Raw genomic sequence first — 19,792 nt, forward strand, 5'->3', positions numbered from 1 at the left:
GTCCACTTAGAATCCCAGAATCAATGAATTAGAAATCTGCGAGGTGATTTCACCACACAATAAAACTTTAAGACTCAGTGCTGACTTTTATAGCTTTCCCTTACCGGGAGCTCTTGACTCTAGCTGCATATGTATCAAAAGATGGCCTAGTCGGCCATCACTGCAAAGAGAGGCCCATTGGACTTGCAGACTTTATATGCCCCAGTACAGGGGAACGCCAGGGCCAAAAAGGGGGAGTGGGTGGGTAGGGGATTGGGGGGTGGGTATAAGGGACCCTTGGGATAGCATTGAAAATGTAAACGAGGAAAATACCTAATAAAAAATAAATAAATAAACAAAAAAAGTTGGCTGCAAATTAAAATGCCCTTATATATCCTGTTCATTAAGTTATCAGATTTTATGTAAACTTCACAGTAGTGTCTGTTTCAGTATCTGGCACACACATGTATTCAATGGATTATAGTTCGTTTTCATGCAAAAGTGTGTAACTAAGGAACAGCTGTCATGAGGAAGAAAGTGACACCTCCCAAGAAAGAAGCTAGTAAGTGTGAGTTTCATTATGGTCTAAGTATGTGCTTTTTATTCCTTATCTCAAATAAGTGAGGTAAATGTTTGTTATGTCTTGATAATTAACGTGAGGCATTTTTCCAGAATACAGTAAGAGCTCAGGAGTTGAATAATATAAAGGAAAATTATAATGCACAGGGGATCAGGGAATAAGTTGTATTTCCCAAAACTATCATGTGAGAGTCGAAGTACAAAAGAACGGGGTGAGGAGCAGTATTTGAAAACAAGTAATGGCTGTGATCTTCCACTTACTTAAAGTACATGTTTGTGCAAGTGCACACATGTGTTCTCTCTCTCTCTCTCTCTCTCTCTCTCTCTCTCTCTCTCTCTCTCTCTCTCCCCTTTGTGAAAAATATTAAACTAAACAAAAGAAAGGAAAAGTTAAATTAAACAAGAAAAAAGTAATAACAAAATTACAAAGCCACATAACTATGTGACTCAGACTCGTGGAAATTTCAGAATTTAGGAATAAAATTAAACAAACAAACAAAAGCAAAATCAACCAAACAAACAAAAACTCATGAAAACCTACCTAAGTGGGGGTGTGTGCAGGGGGAGGCACATTGCCTTTGAAACAGTAAGTTTGTAGGACATAATGGAACATATTTTCACAGTAAAAAGGACAAATAACTATGAATTTTGGAGCCTATATTCTCCTAAACCGCCATCCTGGTATGAAGATGGAATAGTTAAAAGGTTTACCTCCTCCAGACATACTGGAGAGTAAGGGACAAATTCAGGATAAAGTAGGGGTGGGAGGTAGGGTAAAAGAATCAGGGACTAAGAAAGATTGTAATAACTTTGATTAACTCAGTTCATAAAAATATGATTTACATAAAAACCCAGGACTGTGTGTGTGAATATTCTTTACATGGTATGGGCAAATACAGAGGGAATGAGGAGTTGGCCAGTGGTGCAGTTGTTAGTTTTTACTATTAGTATGTGAGAACATAAGCATTATTTACTCTAAGCTTTTAGAGAAATACAGATTTAAGGGCTTTAGGAGTGGTTCAGTGGAACAAATGTTTGCTACACAAACATGAAGACCTAGGTTTGAATCCCTGACACTGATATAAAAATCTAGGGACAGTGTGGTACATGGCCTCAGAGGGAAGAGAGGTGGAGGAAAAGAAGGAGAAAGAGGAAAAATATAGACTTAAATACATAGATCAACATGTATAGGTACCATTATTAAGAAGAATAGAAATAAAATGTACAATTTATCTCCAGTTAGAGGAAAAAATAGATCAATCTATATAGTAGAAGGTAAAATTAAAACACAGAAAGATAAACCCAGATGTATAGAAAATAAAGTATAAGATGACACAGAAGATAGTGAAAAGTAAATCATTAACTCCAACAAACATAAAGTGTGTATACTTCGTTCCTTCTTAGAATTGGGAACAAAATACTCATGGAAGGAGTTACAGAGACAAAGATCGGAGCTAAGACTGAAGGAAGGACCATCCAGAGACTGCCCCACCTGGGGATCTATCCCATATACAATCACCAAACCCAGACACTATTGCATATTCCAGAAAGATTTTGCTGACATGACCCTGATATAGCTATCTCTTGTGAAGCTATGCCTGTTCCTGGAAAATACAGAAGTGGATGCTCACAGTCATCGATTGGATGGAACACAGGGTCCCCAATGAAGGAGGTAGAGAATGTACCCAAGGAGCTAAAGGGGTCTGCAACCCTATAGGAGTAACAACAATATGAACTAACCAGTAACCCCAGAGCTCCTTGGGACTAAACCACCAATCAAAGAAAACACATGGTGGGACTCATGGCTCCAGCTGTATATGTAGCAGAGAATGGCGTAGTCGGTCACCAATGGGAGAAGAGGCCCTTGGTCTTGCAAAGATTCTATGCCAGAGTATAGGGGAATGCCAGGGCCAGGAATTGGGAGTGGGTGGGTTGGGGAGCAGGGGGAGAGGGGAGGGTATAGGGGATTTTCAAGGAGGAAACTAGGAAAGGGGATAGCATTTGAAATGTAAATGAAGAAAATATCTAACAAAAAAAGAAGTTAAAAAAATAAAGAAAAGATAAATGATAGATGGTATTAATGTAAAATTGAGATAAAAAACTGAAAAATAAAATAAAATACTGGTATAGTATGCAGAATATGTATATCTGAAGCAGAAAGAGGAAACTTGAAAGTAGGTGCAAGAAATATTAATTAAATGATTTATGGAAGAAGAAAGCTATTTAATTCTAATGTCAAATGAAAGAAAATTCAATGAAAAATGCATTAATGACTCAGATATTAATAAATGATACAGTGATTAAAGTCATGAACCTTTACACAACTAATGAATAACCTTCAGTTATATAATAAAATTGATAAGCTTCAGGGGGTCAATTGACAGGTCCTTAACACACTGAGTGTATTAATATAGCATATAAATAATTTGACCAACATTAATAAGCTATATGTTGAAAGAGAGGGAAACTGTTCTAGGAAGCAAAGAATATATATTCTTTGTAGATGTACATAGAATATAAAAATAGACTCTTTTTTTATTTGAAAAGAATCTACTGTGTGTATCCTTGTGTATGATTCTCTATGGCTACAGTAAAATAGACTGGAAAAACATCAAATATCCTTATAATAATATTTGTATGGTGATGTAGTTAAAAGTACTTCCAGAGATAAAGCAGGCATTATATGACAATGCTAAGCCACTAAATGCTAAGCCACAATAAAATGTGCTTCATATCAAAACTCTTTGACTATAGAGCAAACAGTACCCCCACTCTGTCACCAGACTACAAATACCAAAATTAAGAGAGAAATATGAATGTAGCCCAGGTAAAATGTACTTGCATTACACACACAAAGAATGAGGTTGTATCCCTAGAAACGATAAAGAAGACAAAATGGGCTAAATTTAACTCACACACACAAACAAAAAGAAACAAGCACAAAATGTAGAATGGAACACTTTACTAGGATGAAAAAAGTCTGTAAAGTGAAAACTGAAACAGATACAGCTCAACATGGACACTAAAATATGAAGGTTTAAACTCACAAATGGTAAAAACTAAAATTAATAAAGAAAAAAGGATATTGCCATAAATTTTTATTGTAAGGTATTGGAAAACTATAATATCTACTTATATATTTAATATTTTAGATGAAAAATAAACTCTTTAAGCAAGAAAACAAAATTATTAAAGTTGTGAATAGGAAGTCTAAGTAAGTCAATTAACATAGGTAATTTTGGAAGATTGAAGATGTATATGAAGAAATGTTGATTTACATGCACTTTTATAGTTTTACGGATGAATTATACCAAACTGTAAAACACATCCCCATGTTTTGTTTTATTTCAAGGCATAAGTAGAAAACCTAATAATACTAATAGCAAATCAGCCAAGGAAAAACACTGTAAATAAAAATTATTCAATCTTATTCATGAACAAAGTATAATAATGCTAAATTAAAATTACCACTTCTCTATAAATTATATATGATGTTATCGCTGTTTAATTTTTCCCAAGATATCAAAAATGTTTCTATGTTACATTGCTTTAACTGACTACATTACCAAAGGATAGAACAATAAATGTATAGAAATTGATACTAGCAACAAACAGTGAAATCCACTCTTTACAGACCTTTGTAAAATATTTGTGAGTGGGCCTGGAGAGATGGTTCTGTGGTTGGTAGAACTAACTGCTCTGCCAGAGGACTCAAGGTTGGTTCTCAGCACCTGCATGGTGGCTTATAACTGCTAACTCCAGTTCCAAAGAATCTTTTTCTCTCTTTTTACCCTTAAAGGCACCAGCACAAAAATGGTGCACATAAAATCATCCAGCTTTGCACACATACTTATACATTTAAAATATATAGTCACAGTGAATAATAAAAAATTACTAAAATATATACCAAGATACACTTTATGTAAGAGATCAATAATTTAAAGTTTATTATATTAAGAACTCATCCTTTAAATTCCTGGCCATCAGATGCCAGATTCCAATTGGATTTTAAAGAGAAATTTACAAGTCATTCTTAAAATTAATTAAGAGTAAAACTTTAAATATAGAAAATAATTTTTAGGGGACTGGAGAGGTGGCTCAGCAGTGAAGAACACTGACTGCTCTTCTGAAGGTTCTGAGTTCAAGTCCCAGCAACCATATGGTGGCTCACAACCATCATAATGAAATCCAATGCCCTCTTCTGGGGTGTCTGAAGACAGCTACAGTATAACATACATATAATAAATAAATAAATCTTAAAAAGAAAATAATTTTTAAATGTATAATTATTTCCTGAGTAGTTTTGAAAAAAAACATAAAGTGTGTTTATGTACAAAATAGGCTGTGAGGCTGAAAAATGTCCAGGAATGGAGTTACATTTTATTTGATCATATTTAAGTACCCATTCTCTCTTTGCCTTTTGACAGTTTCATATGTGTGTGTAATATACTGTGATTATATTCAGTCTCATTTACTTTTGTCATCTCCCTTAATTTACTTTTGAGCCCCTTCTTCCTAACTAGCTCTCCCCACCCCCAGTGACAACACTATTAATGAAAAGTAACACCACTCATCCATCAACCATCAACACTCCAAAGGTCCTCAGGAAAGAGGAGATCCCCGAAGTACTTTCTTTTTTCATGATAAAGTGCTGAAGGGCCCGTCTTATAAAAGGATCCATAGCTGCTGTGTATTCCAGATTTGAAATGGCCATGTCATATCTGAATGGCAGCCTTTTGTGGCACACCTCTATGTTTTTTCATGCAGCCATAGTTTTTGTTAAGCTTTCTCTCTATCCCCATAACTACTCCCATTCCCCTCCCTTAAAGGAACGATATTTCTAGGGATAGAACATTATCATGTCAAATTGAGTGTATTAATTTATTATTAACTTCAAAAATTCATAAAATTGCTTTTGTTTGTTGATTTTTAAGACAGGGTGTCACCATGTATGGCTATCATGGAACTCACTAGATCAGACTGGTCTCAAACTCACAGATTCGCCTTCCTTTGTCACCTGAGTGCTGGGTTTAAAGTTGTGCACTACCACCACCGGGCTATTACTTTGAATAATTGTGCCTTATACTCAAAGTGTTACATCATTTAAAGAATTCTTCCTTGCAAGTGTTAATTACCATAGAAAACCTTAAGACCAAAAAGAATTGAACAGGGACTAAGTTGGGTAGGAAGGGGTTTAAAACATGAGCAGCCAGCAAATGGGGAGAAGAAAGACAAAATAGTGCACATCATCTCTTCCATGCAGAATCTAATTTAGCCTTGTAGAATGTGCCATAGAAGCAGAAAGAAGACTGGGTGGATAAATGAGAGTAAGGAAGGGAAGGACAAGTGATGGATAAGGTATTGTGGGGTGGATATGAACATATGTATATATGGCATAATGCAACCCAATGTTTTGTTTACTAAAAATACAGTTTTTTTTTTAAAAATACAATAAGGAAATCCAACCAATATTATATTAAAGGCAGATTTTATCATTTTATCTTGTAATTGTGTACAAGATAAGGTCATTTTGGTCACTTTATCATATACTTTTTGTCATTTAGGAACAGCAGTTGTGGGTCCCCCTGGTCCTCCTGGATATCCTGGTGAAAGGGGCCAGAAAGGTGATGAAGGTCCCCCTGGAATTTGTATTCCTGGATCTCCTGGACTTGATGGACAGCCTGGGGCTCCTGGCCTTCCAGGACCTCCTGGCCCCCCTGGCCCCCAGTTGCCATCCAGTAAGCCGTGCTTTTATCCTGACATGCTTGGCTGTTGTTCTGCTGTACGTCATTTAGAAGTGAATCTGACTGAAGTTTGACATCGTTATTTATGTTCCTGATATCTAAGAGATTATACTGTTGTTTTTAGTTTGTGGTTTTGGTCATTCGTCTTCAAACCGTGTTGATTATTAACAATATGTTGCCATATTGCTTATTGAGTTGTATTTTTACAGAGAAATAATTGAAAATAAGTATTTTTCTAGCCTTTCTGAGGTTTTTTTTCCTCTAGTCTTCTCAATGCTTAACGATAATTAACTTGCTATTTTATCTTTAACCTCAGGAGATGAAATCTGTAAAGCAGGCCCTCCTGGGCCTCCAGGACCTCCAGGTGATAAAGGACTCCAAGGAGAGCGAGGAGTAAAAGGTTTGATCCCAAACATCTTCTCATTCTTTAACATCATTAGTGGAATGCCCTGCATCTAACTTCTATCTTAAAAAAGCTATTCCCATATCATCTCCTTAAAAATAGTGTATATTTTTGTAATGTTGGTTTCATATCTCAGCTCTTTTTAGCTTACAACTTCTAATAACTTGACTCCAGCACACCTCCCATTGAGACTTACTTTAGATTAGCCATAGCTTAATGGTATATTTTCTTTCCTCTTAATTTTCCTTAAATTAGCATGACCACTCATTGAAATCAACTCTATTATTAAGCTTGACTCATTTATTTCCTCACTTCCTTTTATTTGTTTGGAACTAAGGTTTAGCATCTTTCTCTCTCTCTCTCTCTCTCTCTCTCTCTCTCATTTTTTTCAAGACTGGGTTTCTCTGTATAGCCCTATCTATCCTGGAACTCATTTTGTAGACCAAGGTGGCCTCAAACTCAGAAATCCACCTGCCTCTGCCTCCCAAGTGCTGGGACTAAAGGTGTGCGCCACAACTGCCTGGCCTTCTTTTCTCTTTTTATACTTATAGGTAATTATCACTTTAAGATTCTTAACTTGCTTCCTTCTTCATTGACAAAATAATAGCAAACACTCTCAAGGATCTATGGCACCACATACTCAGAGATAATTACATTTGTGCCCAGGCAGTACCTTCTTAACTAATTATAGTTACTGTTTGTTCTTGAAGCCTGGTAGTCTGGGTGGCCTCCTGTTTCCCTAAGAGTTTTGATTAAAAAATTCTTACCTAGTATTTCCAGGAAAGTTAATTACCATAGTATAAACCTTGTTCTTCACGGGAAGCAAAACAAACCGATGAAAAATATAGAAGCTCTATTTGAATAAAAATGCTGGATAAGTCATCTAGCAGACAGACATGACAGATGAAAATGTAACCATCTTATCTAATGTACAATATATTACTACATAGAGGACTGTGGTAATAAGTTAGTAGTATCGTGCAGCTGCCTTGTAAGAGTATATTTTTGTCTTGATGAAATTGGTTGGGGCTGGAAATCAACATATAAGTGGCTAATAATATTAACGACAAAGGGATCAATAGTGGTCACTAGAGTTGAAAAATAACAATGGTTTTCTATTGGCATTAGTCTTGCTTTAATTTTACATGGAAATTCTAATGTACATGATTATTTACTTTTGTTTTGTTTTATAAGAGTTTCTTACATTTCTACCTATTTATGGTAGACTGAAGTTAGTGTTAAGTGGTAGTGTTGAGTTTGGGATTATATTAAGGTTTGATTGGGTCTTTTGTGGCATTAGTTTTTTTGTTTGTTTGTTTGTTTGTTTTAGGAGTGATGCTAGCATTTGCCTATTCTACAGCAGTATCAGTAGAAAGGAATTCAGACCTGTGATACACTATTTGAATTATTGAAGGTGTTAATGGTGGCTTTTGATAGAGTTAATTAGAGTTGTATTATTAACAAATTATGAGGTAGGGTTTTTTGTTGAATTTGATAATATTAGAAATTGAATAATTCCCTTCCTGTCGGCACCGGCATCGGGTCACCTTGGGCGCAGAGTCAGCGGACACCCCCAAGGTCCCTAGAGGACTCTCCACGTGATCTTAGGACCACTAGTGAGTGGAACACAACTTCTGTTCCAATCCAATCACGCGGGACCTGAGACAGCATTAGGGAAGCAGAAAACCAGCCTGACCAGGGTCACAAGTCCCTTCCGGTTGGCGCCAGTACCTGGTAACATTGTGCTCAGAGTTGGCAGACCCCCCACGGTCCCTAGAGGACTCTTCACGTGATCTTCGGACCACTGACCAGAAAGCTCCACACTCCTCAAAGGAGACACCACTTCCAGGAACTGTAACACGACCAGGATCTTTGACAGCAGGATCCCAGGATAAAAGGAGCTTGGTCACACCAGTATTTCAGGGTCTCAGAGGAACTTGACTGCCAAGAACTCTGACATAACCAGAATCTCAGGTTCACAGGAGCCCACAAGCAAAGGATCACAGAGAAAACTGGACTCTGAGGAGTCCTGAATTAACTGGGATTATAGGGAGGAGAGGCTCCAATAAGATATATTGAGGACATCAAATACTTGAGATAATCAGATGGGAGGAGGCAAGCATAAGAACAGAAGCAATAGAAACCAAGGTTACTTGGCATCATCAGAACCAAACTCTCCCACCATAGCAAGTCCTGGATACACCATCACACCAGAAAAGCAAGACATGGATCTAAAGTCACTTCTTATGATGATGATAGAGGGAGTTAAGAAGGAAATACAGGAAAACACAGGTAAACAGCTAGAAACCTTTCAAGAGGAAACACAAAAATGCCTTAGAGAGTTAAAGGAAAACTAAAACAAACAGAAGATGGAATTGAACAAAACCATCCAGGATCTAAAAATGGAAAAAGAAACAATAAAGAAAACCCAAAGGGAAACAACTCTGGAGATAGAAACCCTAGGAAAGAAATCAGGAACCATAGATATGAGCATCAGCAACAGAATACAAGAGATGGAAGAGAGAATCTCAGGTGCAAAAGATTCCATAGGGAATAGGGACACAACAATAAAAGAAAATCAAAATGCAAAAAGATCCTAAATCAAAACATCCAGGAAATCCAGGACACAATGAGAAGACCAAACCTATGGATAATAGGAGTAGATGAGAATGAAGATTTTCAACTTAAAGGGCCAGCAAATATTTTCAACAAAATTATAGAGGAAAACTATCCATACCTAAAAAAAGAGATGCCCATGAACATACAAGAAGCCTACAGAACTCCAAATAGACTGGGCCAGAAAAGAAATCCCTCCCGACACATAATACTCAGAACAAATGCACTAAATAAAGACAAAATATTAAAAGTAGCAAGGGGAAAAGGTCAAATAACATATAAAGGCAGGCCTATTGGAATTACTCCAGACTTCTCACCAGAAACTATGAAAGCCAGAAGATCCAGAAGAGATGTTATATAGACCCTAAGAGAACACAAATGCCAGCCCAGGCTACTATACCCAACAAAACTCTCAATTACCATAGATGGAGAAACCAAAGAATTCCGTGATAAAACCAAATTCACACAATATATTTCCACAAATCCAGCCCTTCAAAGAATAATAAAGGGAAAACACCAACACAAGGACAGAAACTATACCCTAGAAAAAGCAAGAAAGAAATCCTTCAACAAACCTAAAAGAAGACAGCCACAAGAACGGAATGCCAACTCTAACAACAAAAATAATAGGAAGCAACAATTACTTTTCCTTAATATCTCTTAATATCAATGGACTCAATTCCCCAATAAAAAGACATAGACTAACAGACTGGCTACACAAACAGAACCCAACATTCTGCTGCTTACAGGAAACCCATCTCAGAGAAAAAGACAGAAACTCCCTCAAAGTGAAAGGCTGGAAAACAATTTTCCAAGCAAACGGTCTGAAGAAACAAGCTGGAGTAGCCATTCTTTTTTTTTAAGAGTTATGAATTTATTAGTATTTTATTTTTTTAATTTTTTAAAATATTTTTTATTACGTATTTTCCTCAATTACATTTCCAATGCTATCCCAAAAGTCCCCCATACCCTCGCCCCCAACTCCCCTACCCACCCATTCCCACTTTTTGGCCCTGGCGTTCCCCTGTACTGGGGAATATAAAGTTTGCATGCCCAATGGGCCTCTGTTTCCAGTGATGGCCAACTAGGCCATCTTTTGATACATATGCAGCTAGAGTCAAGAGCTCCGGGGTACTGCTTAGTTCATAATGTTGTTCCACCTAAAGGGTTGCAGATCTCTTTAGCTCCTTGGATACTTTCTCTAGCTCCTCCATTGGGGGAGCTGTGCTCCATCCAATAGCTGACTGTGAGCATCCACTTATGTGTTTGCTAGGCCCTGGCCTAGTATCACAAGAGACAGCTATATCAGGGTCCTTTCAGCAAACACTTGCTAGTGTATGCAATGGTGTCAGCGTTTGGAGGCTAATTATGGGAGTAGCCATTCTAATATCAAATAAAATCAACTTCCAACCCAAAGTTATCAAAAAAGACAAGGAGGTGGCACTTCATACTAATCAAAGGTAAAATCTTCCAAGAGGAACTCTCAATTCTGAATATCTATGCTCTAAATGCAAGGGCAGCCACACTCATTAAAGAAACTTTAGTAAAGATCAAAGTACACATTGCACCTCACACAATAATAGTGGGAGACTTCAACACATCACTTTCATCAATGGACAGATCATGGAAACAGAAACTAAACAGGGCCAGATTGAAACTAACAGAAGTTATGAAACAAATGGATTTAACAGATATCTGCAGAAAGTTTTATCCTAAAACAAAAGGATATACCTACTTCTCAGCACCTCATGGTACCGTCTCTAAAATTGACCATATAATTGGTCACAAAACAGGCCTCAACAGATACAAAAATATTGAAATTGTCCCATGCATCCTATCAGATCACCATGGACTAAGGCTGCTCTTCAATAACAACATAAATTATAGAAAGCCAGCAATAATGTGGAAACTGATCAATACTCTCCTCAATGATAACTTTGTCAAGGGAGGTATAAGGAAAGAAATTAAAGACTTTTTAGAGTTTAATGAAAATGAAGCCACAACATATACAAATTTATGGGAAACAATGATAGCATTTCTAAGAGGAAAACTCATAGCTCTGAGTGCCTCCAAAAAGAAACTAGAGAGATCACACACTAGCAGCTTGACAACAAAACTAAAAGCTCTAGAACTAAAGGAAGCAAATTCACCCAAGAGGAGTAGATGGCAGGAAATAATCAAACTCAGGGGCAAAATCAACGAAGTAGAAACAGTAGAAACAAGAAGAACTATTCAAAGAATCAACCAAATGAGGAGCTTTTTCTTTGAGAAAATCAACAAGATAGATAAACCCTTAGCCAGACACACTAGAGGGCACAGGGACAGCATCCTAATTAACAAAATCAGAAATGAAAAAGGAGACATAACAACAGATCCTGAAGAAATCCAAAACACCATCAGATCCTTCTACAAAAGGCTGTATTCAACAAAACTGGAAAACATGGATGAAATGAACCAATTTCTAGACAGATACCAGGTACCAAAGTTAAATCATGATCAGAGTAATGACCTAAACAGTCCTATATCCACTAACGAAATAGAAGCAGTCATCAATAGTCTCCCAACCAAAAAAAGCCCAGGACCAGATGGGTTTAGTGCAGAGTTCTATCAGACCTTCAAAGAAGATCTAATTCCAGTTCTTCTCAAACTATTCCACAAAATAGAAACAGAAGGTACTCTACCCAATGCATTCTATGAAGTCACAATTACTCTGATATCTAAACCACAGAATTACCCAAAAAAGATAGAGGACTTCAGACCAATTTCCCTTATGAATATCGATGCAAAAATCCTCAATAAAGTTCTTGCTAACCGAATCCAAGAACACATCAAAACAATCATCCATCCTGTCCAAGTAGGTTTCATTCCAGACATGCAGGGATGGTTTAATATATGGAAATCCATCAACGTAATCCACTGTATATACAAACTCAAAGACAAAAACCACATTGTCATCTCGTTAAGTGCTGAGAAAGCATTTGACAAAATCCAACACCCATTCATGATAAAAGACATGGAAAGATCAGGAATTCAAGGCCCACCCCTAAACATGATAAAAGCAATCTACAGCAAACCAGTAGCCAGCATCAAGGTAAATGGTGAGAATCTGGAAGTAATCCCACTAAAATCAGGGACTAGACAAGGCTGCCACTTTCTCCCTACCTATACAATATAGTACTTGAAGTTCTAGTCAGAACAACTTGACAACAAAAGGACATCATGGGGATACAGATTGGAAAGGAAGAAGTCAAAATATCAGTATTTGCAGATGATATGATAGTATATATAAGTGACCTCAAAAATTCTACCAGAGAACTCCTAAACCTGATAAACAGCTTCAGTGCAGCAGCTGGATATAAAATTAACTCAAACAAGTCAATGGCCTTTCTCTACACAAAGGATAAACAGGCTGAGAAAGAAATTAGGGAAACAACACCCTTCACAATAGTCACAAATAATATAAAATACCTTGGTGTGACTGTAACTAAGGAAGTGAAAGATCTGTATGATAAGACCTTCAAGTCTCTGAAGAAAGAAATCAAAGAACAACTCAGAAGATGGAAAGATCTCCCACGTTCATGGATTGGCAGGATCAATATAGTAAATTTTGCTACCTTGCCAAAAGCAATCTAAAGATTCAATGCAATCCCCATCAAAATTCCAACTCAATTCTTCAAGGAATTAGAAAGGGCAATTTGCAAATTCATCTGGAATAACAAAAAAAAAAATCTAGGATAGCCAAAAAAAAAAAAAAACAAAAACAAAAACAAAACACACACACACAAACAAAAAACAAAAAACCTCTTCTCAATGATAAAAGAACCTCTGGTGGAATCACCATGCCTGACCTAAAGCATTACTAAAGAACAATTGTGATAAAAACTGCATGGTACTGGCATAACAACACTCAAGTAGACCAATGGAATAGAACTGAAGACCCAAAAATGAACCCACACACCTATGGTCACTTGATCTTTGACAAGGGAGCTAAAACCATACAGTGGGAAAAAGACAGCATTTTCAACAAATGGTGCTGGCACAACTGGCGGTTATCATGTAGAAGGATGCGAATTGATCCATTCCTATCTCCTTGTACTAAAGTCAAATCTAAGTGGATCAAGGAACTTCACATAAAACCAGAGACACTGAAACTTATAGAGGAGAAAGTGGGGAAAAGCCTCGAAGGTATGGGCATAGGGGAAAAATTCCTGAATAGAACAGCAATGGCTTGTGCTGTAAGATCAAGAATCGACAAATGGGACCTCATAAAATTGCAAAGCTTCTGTAAGGCAAAAGACAATAAGACAAAAAGGCCACCAATAGATTGAGAAAGGATCTTTACCAATCCTAAATCAGATAGGGAATAATATCCAATATATATAAAGAACTCAAGAAAGTGGACTCCAGTAAATCAAATAACCCCATTAAATATAGGGCTTAGAGCTAAACAAAGAATTCTTGCCTGAGGAATATCAAATGGCTGAGAAGCACCTGAAAAAATGTTCAGCATCCTTAATCATAAGGGAAATGCAAATCAAAACAACCTTGAGATTCCACCTCACACCAGTCAGAATGGCTAAGATCAAAAATTCAGGTGACAGCAGATGCTGGCAAGGATGTGGAGAAAGAGGAACACTCCTCCACTGCTGGTGGAATTGCAAGCTTGTACAACCACTCTGGAAATCAGTCTGGCGGTTCCTCAGAAAACTGGACATAGTACTACCAGAGTTTCTAGTGATACCTCTCCTGGGCATATATCTAGAAGGTGTTCCAACTGGTAAGAAGGACACAGGCTCCACTATGTTCATAGCAGCCTTATTCATAATAGCCAGAAGCTGGAAAGAACCCATATGTCCCTCAACAGAGAAATTGATACAGACAATGTACATTTACACAATGGAGTACTACTCAGCTATTAAAAAGAATGAATCTATGAAATTCCTACGCAAATGGATGGACCTGGAAGGTATCATCCTAAGTGAGGTAACCCAATCACAAAAGAACGTACATGATATGTACTCACTGATAAGTGGATATTAGCCCAGAATCTTAGAATACCCAAGATACAAGTTGGAAAACACATGAAACTCAAGAAGAAGGAAGACCAAAGTGTGGTCACTTTGCCCCTTCTTAGAACTGGGAACAAAACACCCATGGAAGGAGTTACAGAGAAAAAGTTTGGAGCTGAGATGAAAGGATGGACCATCTAGAGACTGCTGCACCCAGGGATCTATCCCATAATCAGCCTCCAAATGCAGACACCATTGCTTAGGCCAGCAAGATTTTGCTGAAAGGACCCTGATAATGCTGTCTCTTGTGATGGTATGCTGGTGCCTGGCAAACCAGAAGTGGATGCTTACAGTCAGCTATTGGATGGAACACAGGTCCCCCAATGGAGGAGCTAGAGAAAGTACCCAAGGATCTAAAGGGAACTGCAACCCTATAGGTGGAACATCAATATGAACTAACCAGTACCCCCCTGGAGCTCGTGTCTCTAGTTGTATATGTAGCAGAAGATGGCCTAGTTGGCCATCACTGGAAAGAGAGGCCCCTTGGTCTTGCAAACTTTATATGCCCCAGTACAGGGGAACACCAGGGCCAAAAAGTGGGAATGGGTGGGTAGGGGAGTTGGGGGTGAGGGTATGGGGGACTTTTGGGATAGCATTGGAAATGTAAATGAAATAAATACCCAATAAAAAATAATGAGAGTTGTTTTCTTAAAATTAATTAATGCAAAGAATCCAGACTATCGAAAATGTTGAAGAGGAGGATTCATGTGTGGTATATAGTAGTTGGGAGAGGGAAAAGAATATGATGAAAATATACTGCATGAGCCAGGCATGGTGGCACATGCCTTTGATCCCAGCACTTGGAGGCAGGCAGATTTCTGAGTTCGAGGCCACCCTGGTCTACAGAGGGAGTTCTAGGACAGCCAGTGCTATACAGAGAAAATCTGGCTTGAAAAACTAAACAAGAAGAAAACTGTATGAAAAATTAAATAAGTAAATAATATGAATAGCTTACCAAGTAAGGGTAGATGATATAGCTAGATTTGTAAGATTGCCACAAATTCTTCTAGGGTGATGAAGGTAGAGTAGGGTAGGATAGTTTGTAAATCTTTAAGCAAAATATATAGTGAATTCCCTTGTAGTATTAAAGACCAAATAACCAGTGGCATATGCCTAACATATGAATGTGCAAGTCATTATTTTAAGTCTGCTTGTGGGAAAATGGAGTCTGTTATAATGATGGCTCTTCTGTTAAATACCCACCTGCTTTTCATATAAATCACAGTGAAAGCTACATGTTAATGTGGCTTGTATGTTTCACCATAAGTCATTCATTTCACTTTAAATCTATAATTTGGCCCTACTTCCTTATTCCATTTCAGCAGACTGATCTATGGGCCATTCATTGCCTATATGTAGCATATATATGCTATACTTCTTATGCAAATGCCATGCCTTTCATTTTGTTTATGTAGACATCTTGTCAATGAGATCTATCCTGACCTAACCCTATTTAAAATCTTTCTCCCACCTAAGCCTCCGCAGCACACACTCAGTCACACCTAAGTCCATTTTCCCTGTACAAATGTATTTTAATATACAATTAAAAGCTTACTGGATTTAACACTATATTAAACTATTTAAAGTGTAATTTAATAATTTGTCATCTTTACTGTTTATTATTTTTATTGGTAGGAAGTTAGCTTCACAAAAGCATGGAATTTTGTCTATTTTCTATATTGGCATGTCACAAATGCTTAAAGTTGTTCTTTATATATACTAGGCACTCAGTATTTGTCTAAAATTTAATTTTAGACAGGCTTCTCTAATCACAGTGGTGGGTAGGAATGCTATTATTCCCTACAGCTGACTTCTTTAGAATCCCATCAAAAGAAAGTTTAAGTAATCCTTCCAATAATATTTGTTTTTTTGCCAGGTGACAAAGGTGATACTTGCTTCAACTGTATTGGAACTGGCATTTCAGGGCCTCCAGGCCAACCTGGTTTACCAGGTCTCCCAGGTCCTCCAGGTAAAATATCCTCCATATAGTCAATCTTTTAAAATACTTTGGTTCTTTTGAGCATGCTAATTGTTTTATGATGTTACTTTGCCATTTTTAGCTAGTCACTTATGTCTAGAAATTTTTGAGTATGAAATGCCTCTCTTATGAAATAAATTGCACTTGTGTATGTAACTGGAAGTTACCAACATTCTCTATCACAGTATTTGGCATTATTCAAAGAATTACATTTTCTCAAAAGTGAAATGACATTTAGAGTCAGAATTTTGTTCTAGAAAACTAGGGAGAATATTCATACTTTCTGGACCATGAGTATGGTTTCCAGATGCAGAGTCATAGGAATATATTTCATATTGTCATTAAGGAACAAGGTTTCTATTAAACTTCTGGCAACCAACTGCCAATATTCCTTGTACATATATGGCTTCCCTCCTAATTTTGAATCATTTCTCAGAATCACAACCATTCTACTCCATTAGCTCTTTACATATGCTAATATTGCATATTCTTGAGTTTATATATAAAATGTGTGTCCAGGCTGATGATAGACTCCAGACTGATTACCAGTCTAGTACATGTATCAATGACACAAAGTCATAAGAAGTTAGGAAACACCTTAAGCAAGCTTCATAGCTGCCACTAGGAGCTAGTAACATAGCTGTAAATAATGCAGTTAGTGCAAAGATTCGCCTGTATAACTGATGCTTCAGTAACTTTTTTCCTGTAATGTTTGGTACTAAACATCTCTGAAAACAAATCTTAAGGAATGACCAACCAAAGAAAGAGCTAGGAAAGATATAGGAAGATTGTATAACTGAGGGTGGGTAGGGAAGTGGGGGGAAGGGTATGGGGGACTTTTGGGATAGCATTCTAAATGTAATTGAGGAAAATACGTAATAATAAAAAATATTAAAAATAAAGAAAATAAAGATAAGCAGGCTCCTTTCCTGTCTTCTCCCAGTGGCAGTAGGATGGGGATAAGAACTCATGCCCAACCTCACAGTTTCTAGTGGCTGCAAACTTTGCAAATTAATACTCTGGAGTTAGAAAAGACCTGGGGATGCAGTGCTTTAAGTGCTGTTATATATTAATTTATAAGAAACTTTGGTTTCTTCCTCTTGAGAACACAAAAGAGGAAAGAGTCTGAGTTAAATGTGGTAGAGCTCTCTGTTTAAAATTGAAGTTTGTGATGTGCTGATTTCTAGATGCGTGTGATTGGGGTGGGGGCGCTTACGGCTCAGTGCTCACCTGACCTATGTGTGTCTTAGGATCTCTTGGAATCCCTGGAGAGAAGGGGGACAAAGGACAAGCTGGGATAACTGGTCCGAAAGGATTGCCAGTAAGCTTTGATTATTTTATTATGAGCCACAAAGTACTGAAAGATGCATGTGTCCTTTGATTTTTCACTTATGAACAGATACATATAAATTTAGTTTAAATTATAATTTATTTTATTCTTTCTCTCTCTATGCTTTGCTATCCCTTTTTATTAGATATTTTCTTCTTTTACATTTCAAATGCTATCCCGAAAGTCCCCTATACCCTCCCCCACACTGCTCCCCTACCCACCCACTCCCACTTCTTGGCCCTGGCATTCCCCTATACTCTGGCATAGAGTCTTTGCAAGACCAAGAGCCTCTCCTCCCATCGATGATCGACTAGGTCATCCTATGCTACATATACAGCTGGAGCCATGAGTCCCACCATGTGTTTTCTTTGATGGTTTAGTCCCAGGGAGCTCTGGGGTTACTGGTTAGTTCATATTGTTGTTACTCCTATATCGCTGCAGACCCCTTCAGCTCCTTGGGTACATTCTCTAGCTCCTTCACTGGGGACCCTGTGTTCCATCCAATTGATGACTGTGAGCATCCACTTCTGTATTTGCCAGGCACTAGCATAGCCTCACAAGAGACAGCTATATCAGGGTTATGTCAGCAAAATCTTGCTGGCATGTACAATAGTGTCTCCGTTTGGTGGCTGATTATGGGTTGGATCCCTGGGTGGGGTAGTCTCTGGGTGGTCCATCCTTTCATCTCAGCTCCAAACTTTGTCTCTGTAACTCCTTCCATGGGTATTTTGTTCCCCATTCTAAGGAGGGATGAAATATCCACACTTTGGTCTTCGTTCTTCTTGAGTTTCATGTGTTTTGCAAATTGTATCTTGGGTATTCTAAGTTTCTGGGCTAATATCCACTTATCAGTGAGTGCATATCATGTGTGTTCTTTTGTGATTGGGTTACTTCTCTAAGGATGATATCCTCCAGATCCATCCATTTGCCTAAGAATTTCATAAATTCATTGTTTTTAATAGCTGAGTAGTATTCCATTGTGTAAATGTACCACATTTTCTGTATTCATTCCTCAGTTGAGGGATGCTTTGCTATCCTTAATTCATATGCTACTTTGTATGGTAAATATTATTGTATAGGTTAATGGAGCAAACTGGAGGGGAAAATGTTAGAAAATATTCTAACTTACTTTTTTTTTCTTCTCCCACTTTTTTCTTCAAACTCAGGGCATACCTGGACCTCCAGGTGCTCCAGGCTTTCCAGGGTCTAAGGGTGACCCTGGGGATGTCCTCACTCTTCCAGGAATGAAAGGTGACAAAGGAGAGTTGGGTTTCCCTGGAGCTCCAGGGCTTCCTGGTCTACCTGGTAGTCCTGGAAAGGATGGTTTGCCAGGACTCCCTGGCCCCAAAGGAGAGCCTGTGAGTTGGATTAATATACTTGCTTTTATGTCAAATTGTCATTTAGTAATGTTTCATACAGGATGAAGTTCTATGTCAATGGTAAAACTTGTACTGGGTTTGTGTGAAGTACCTAAATTCAATTTTCAGTACTCTCTAACCCTCCTAAAGCAATTGGTAAGTTAAAATAAAATAGGAGCCTATTACATAGATGAATACTAATGCCTAAAATAATACGATTTTACAGTGAAATGGTACATTGATACTAGAGTTTCCTTACTGTTTTCCTTCAGTTCTATAAACTCCTTATTAACTCAGTATAGTATTGATTATTACTAACTATGATTAGATGGAGAGGAAGTTAAAATGCTTAGGAGTCAGAGAGGGATTCATTATTCTAAACATCTGTGGGAATTTTTTAAGCATGAAAAAACCCAATTTGTTATATATATGTGTGTGTGTGTGTGTGTGTGTGTGTGTGTGTGTGCGTACAGCCAGATTAAGATACTACAGAGCCAAACACTGAGCGTAAATGAACAGTCTCTTTTTATATTCAACATCCAGTAGAGGATATTTGAATGAGAAATATATTTTAATAGTATAAATAGACAATAACCATCTCATGGTACGGTGTGAGATTTTTGAGAGCAGAGACTTTGATTTACTCATCTTCTCAGCTTATACCACTCACTGGAAGATAGCGTTCTGAGATATTTGTTGAAGGAGGTAATTAGTGAGTAAGTAATCATAGATTCGA

At 37.5% G+C, this 19,792-nt stretch overlaps 1 protein-coding gene across 5 annotated transcripts in view; it reads left to right on the forward strand.

Moving 5' to 3' along the window:
* Col4a5 (collagen, type IV, alpha 5) overlaps positions 1-19,792 on the forward strand; it is a 213,867-nt gene that overhangs the window by 118,187 nt on the left and 75,888 nt on the right. For all 5 annotated transcript variants that reach the window (XM_006528696.3, XM_006528697.4, XM_017318372.2 and 2 more), the window contains 5 exons: positions 6,123-6,296; positions 6,619-6,702; positions 16,267-16,359; positions 17,619-17,689; positions 18,865-19,056. In XM_006528696.3, coding sequence (XP_006528759.1) covers positions 6,123-6,296; positions 6,619-6,702; positions 16,267-16,359; positions 17,619-17,689; positions 18,865-19,056 — 614 coding nt within the window. The remainder of the gene's footprint in view (positions 1-6,122; positions 6,297-6,618; positions 6,703-16,266; positions 16,360-17,618; positions 17,690-18,864; positions 19,057-19,792) is intronic.

The sequence above is a fragment of the Mus musculus genome, chromosome X (assembly GCF_000001635.26).
Source record: "Mus musculus strain C57BL/6J chromosome X, GRCm38.p6 C57BL/6J".
Lineage (NCBI taxonomy): Eukaryota > Metazoa > Chordata > Mammalia > Rodentia > Muridae > Mus > Mus musculus.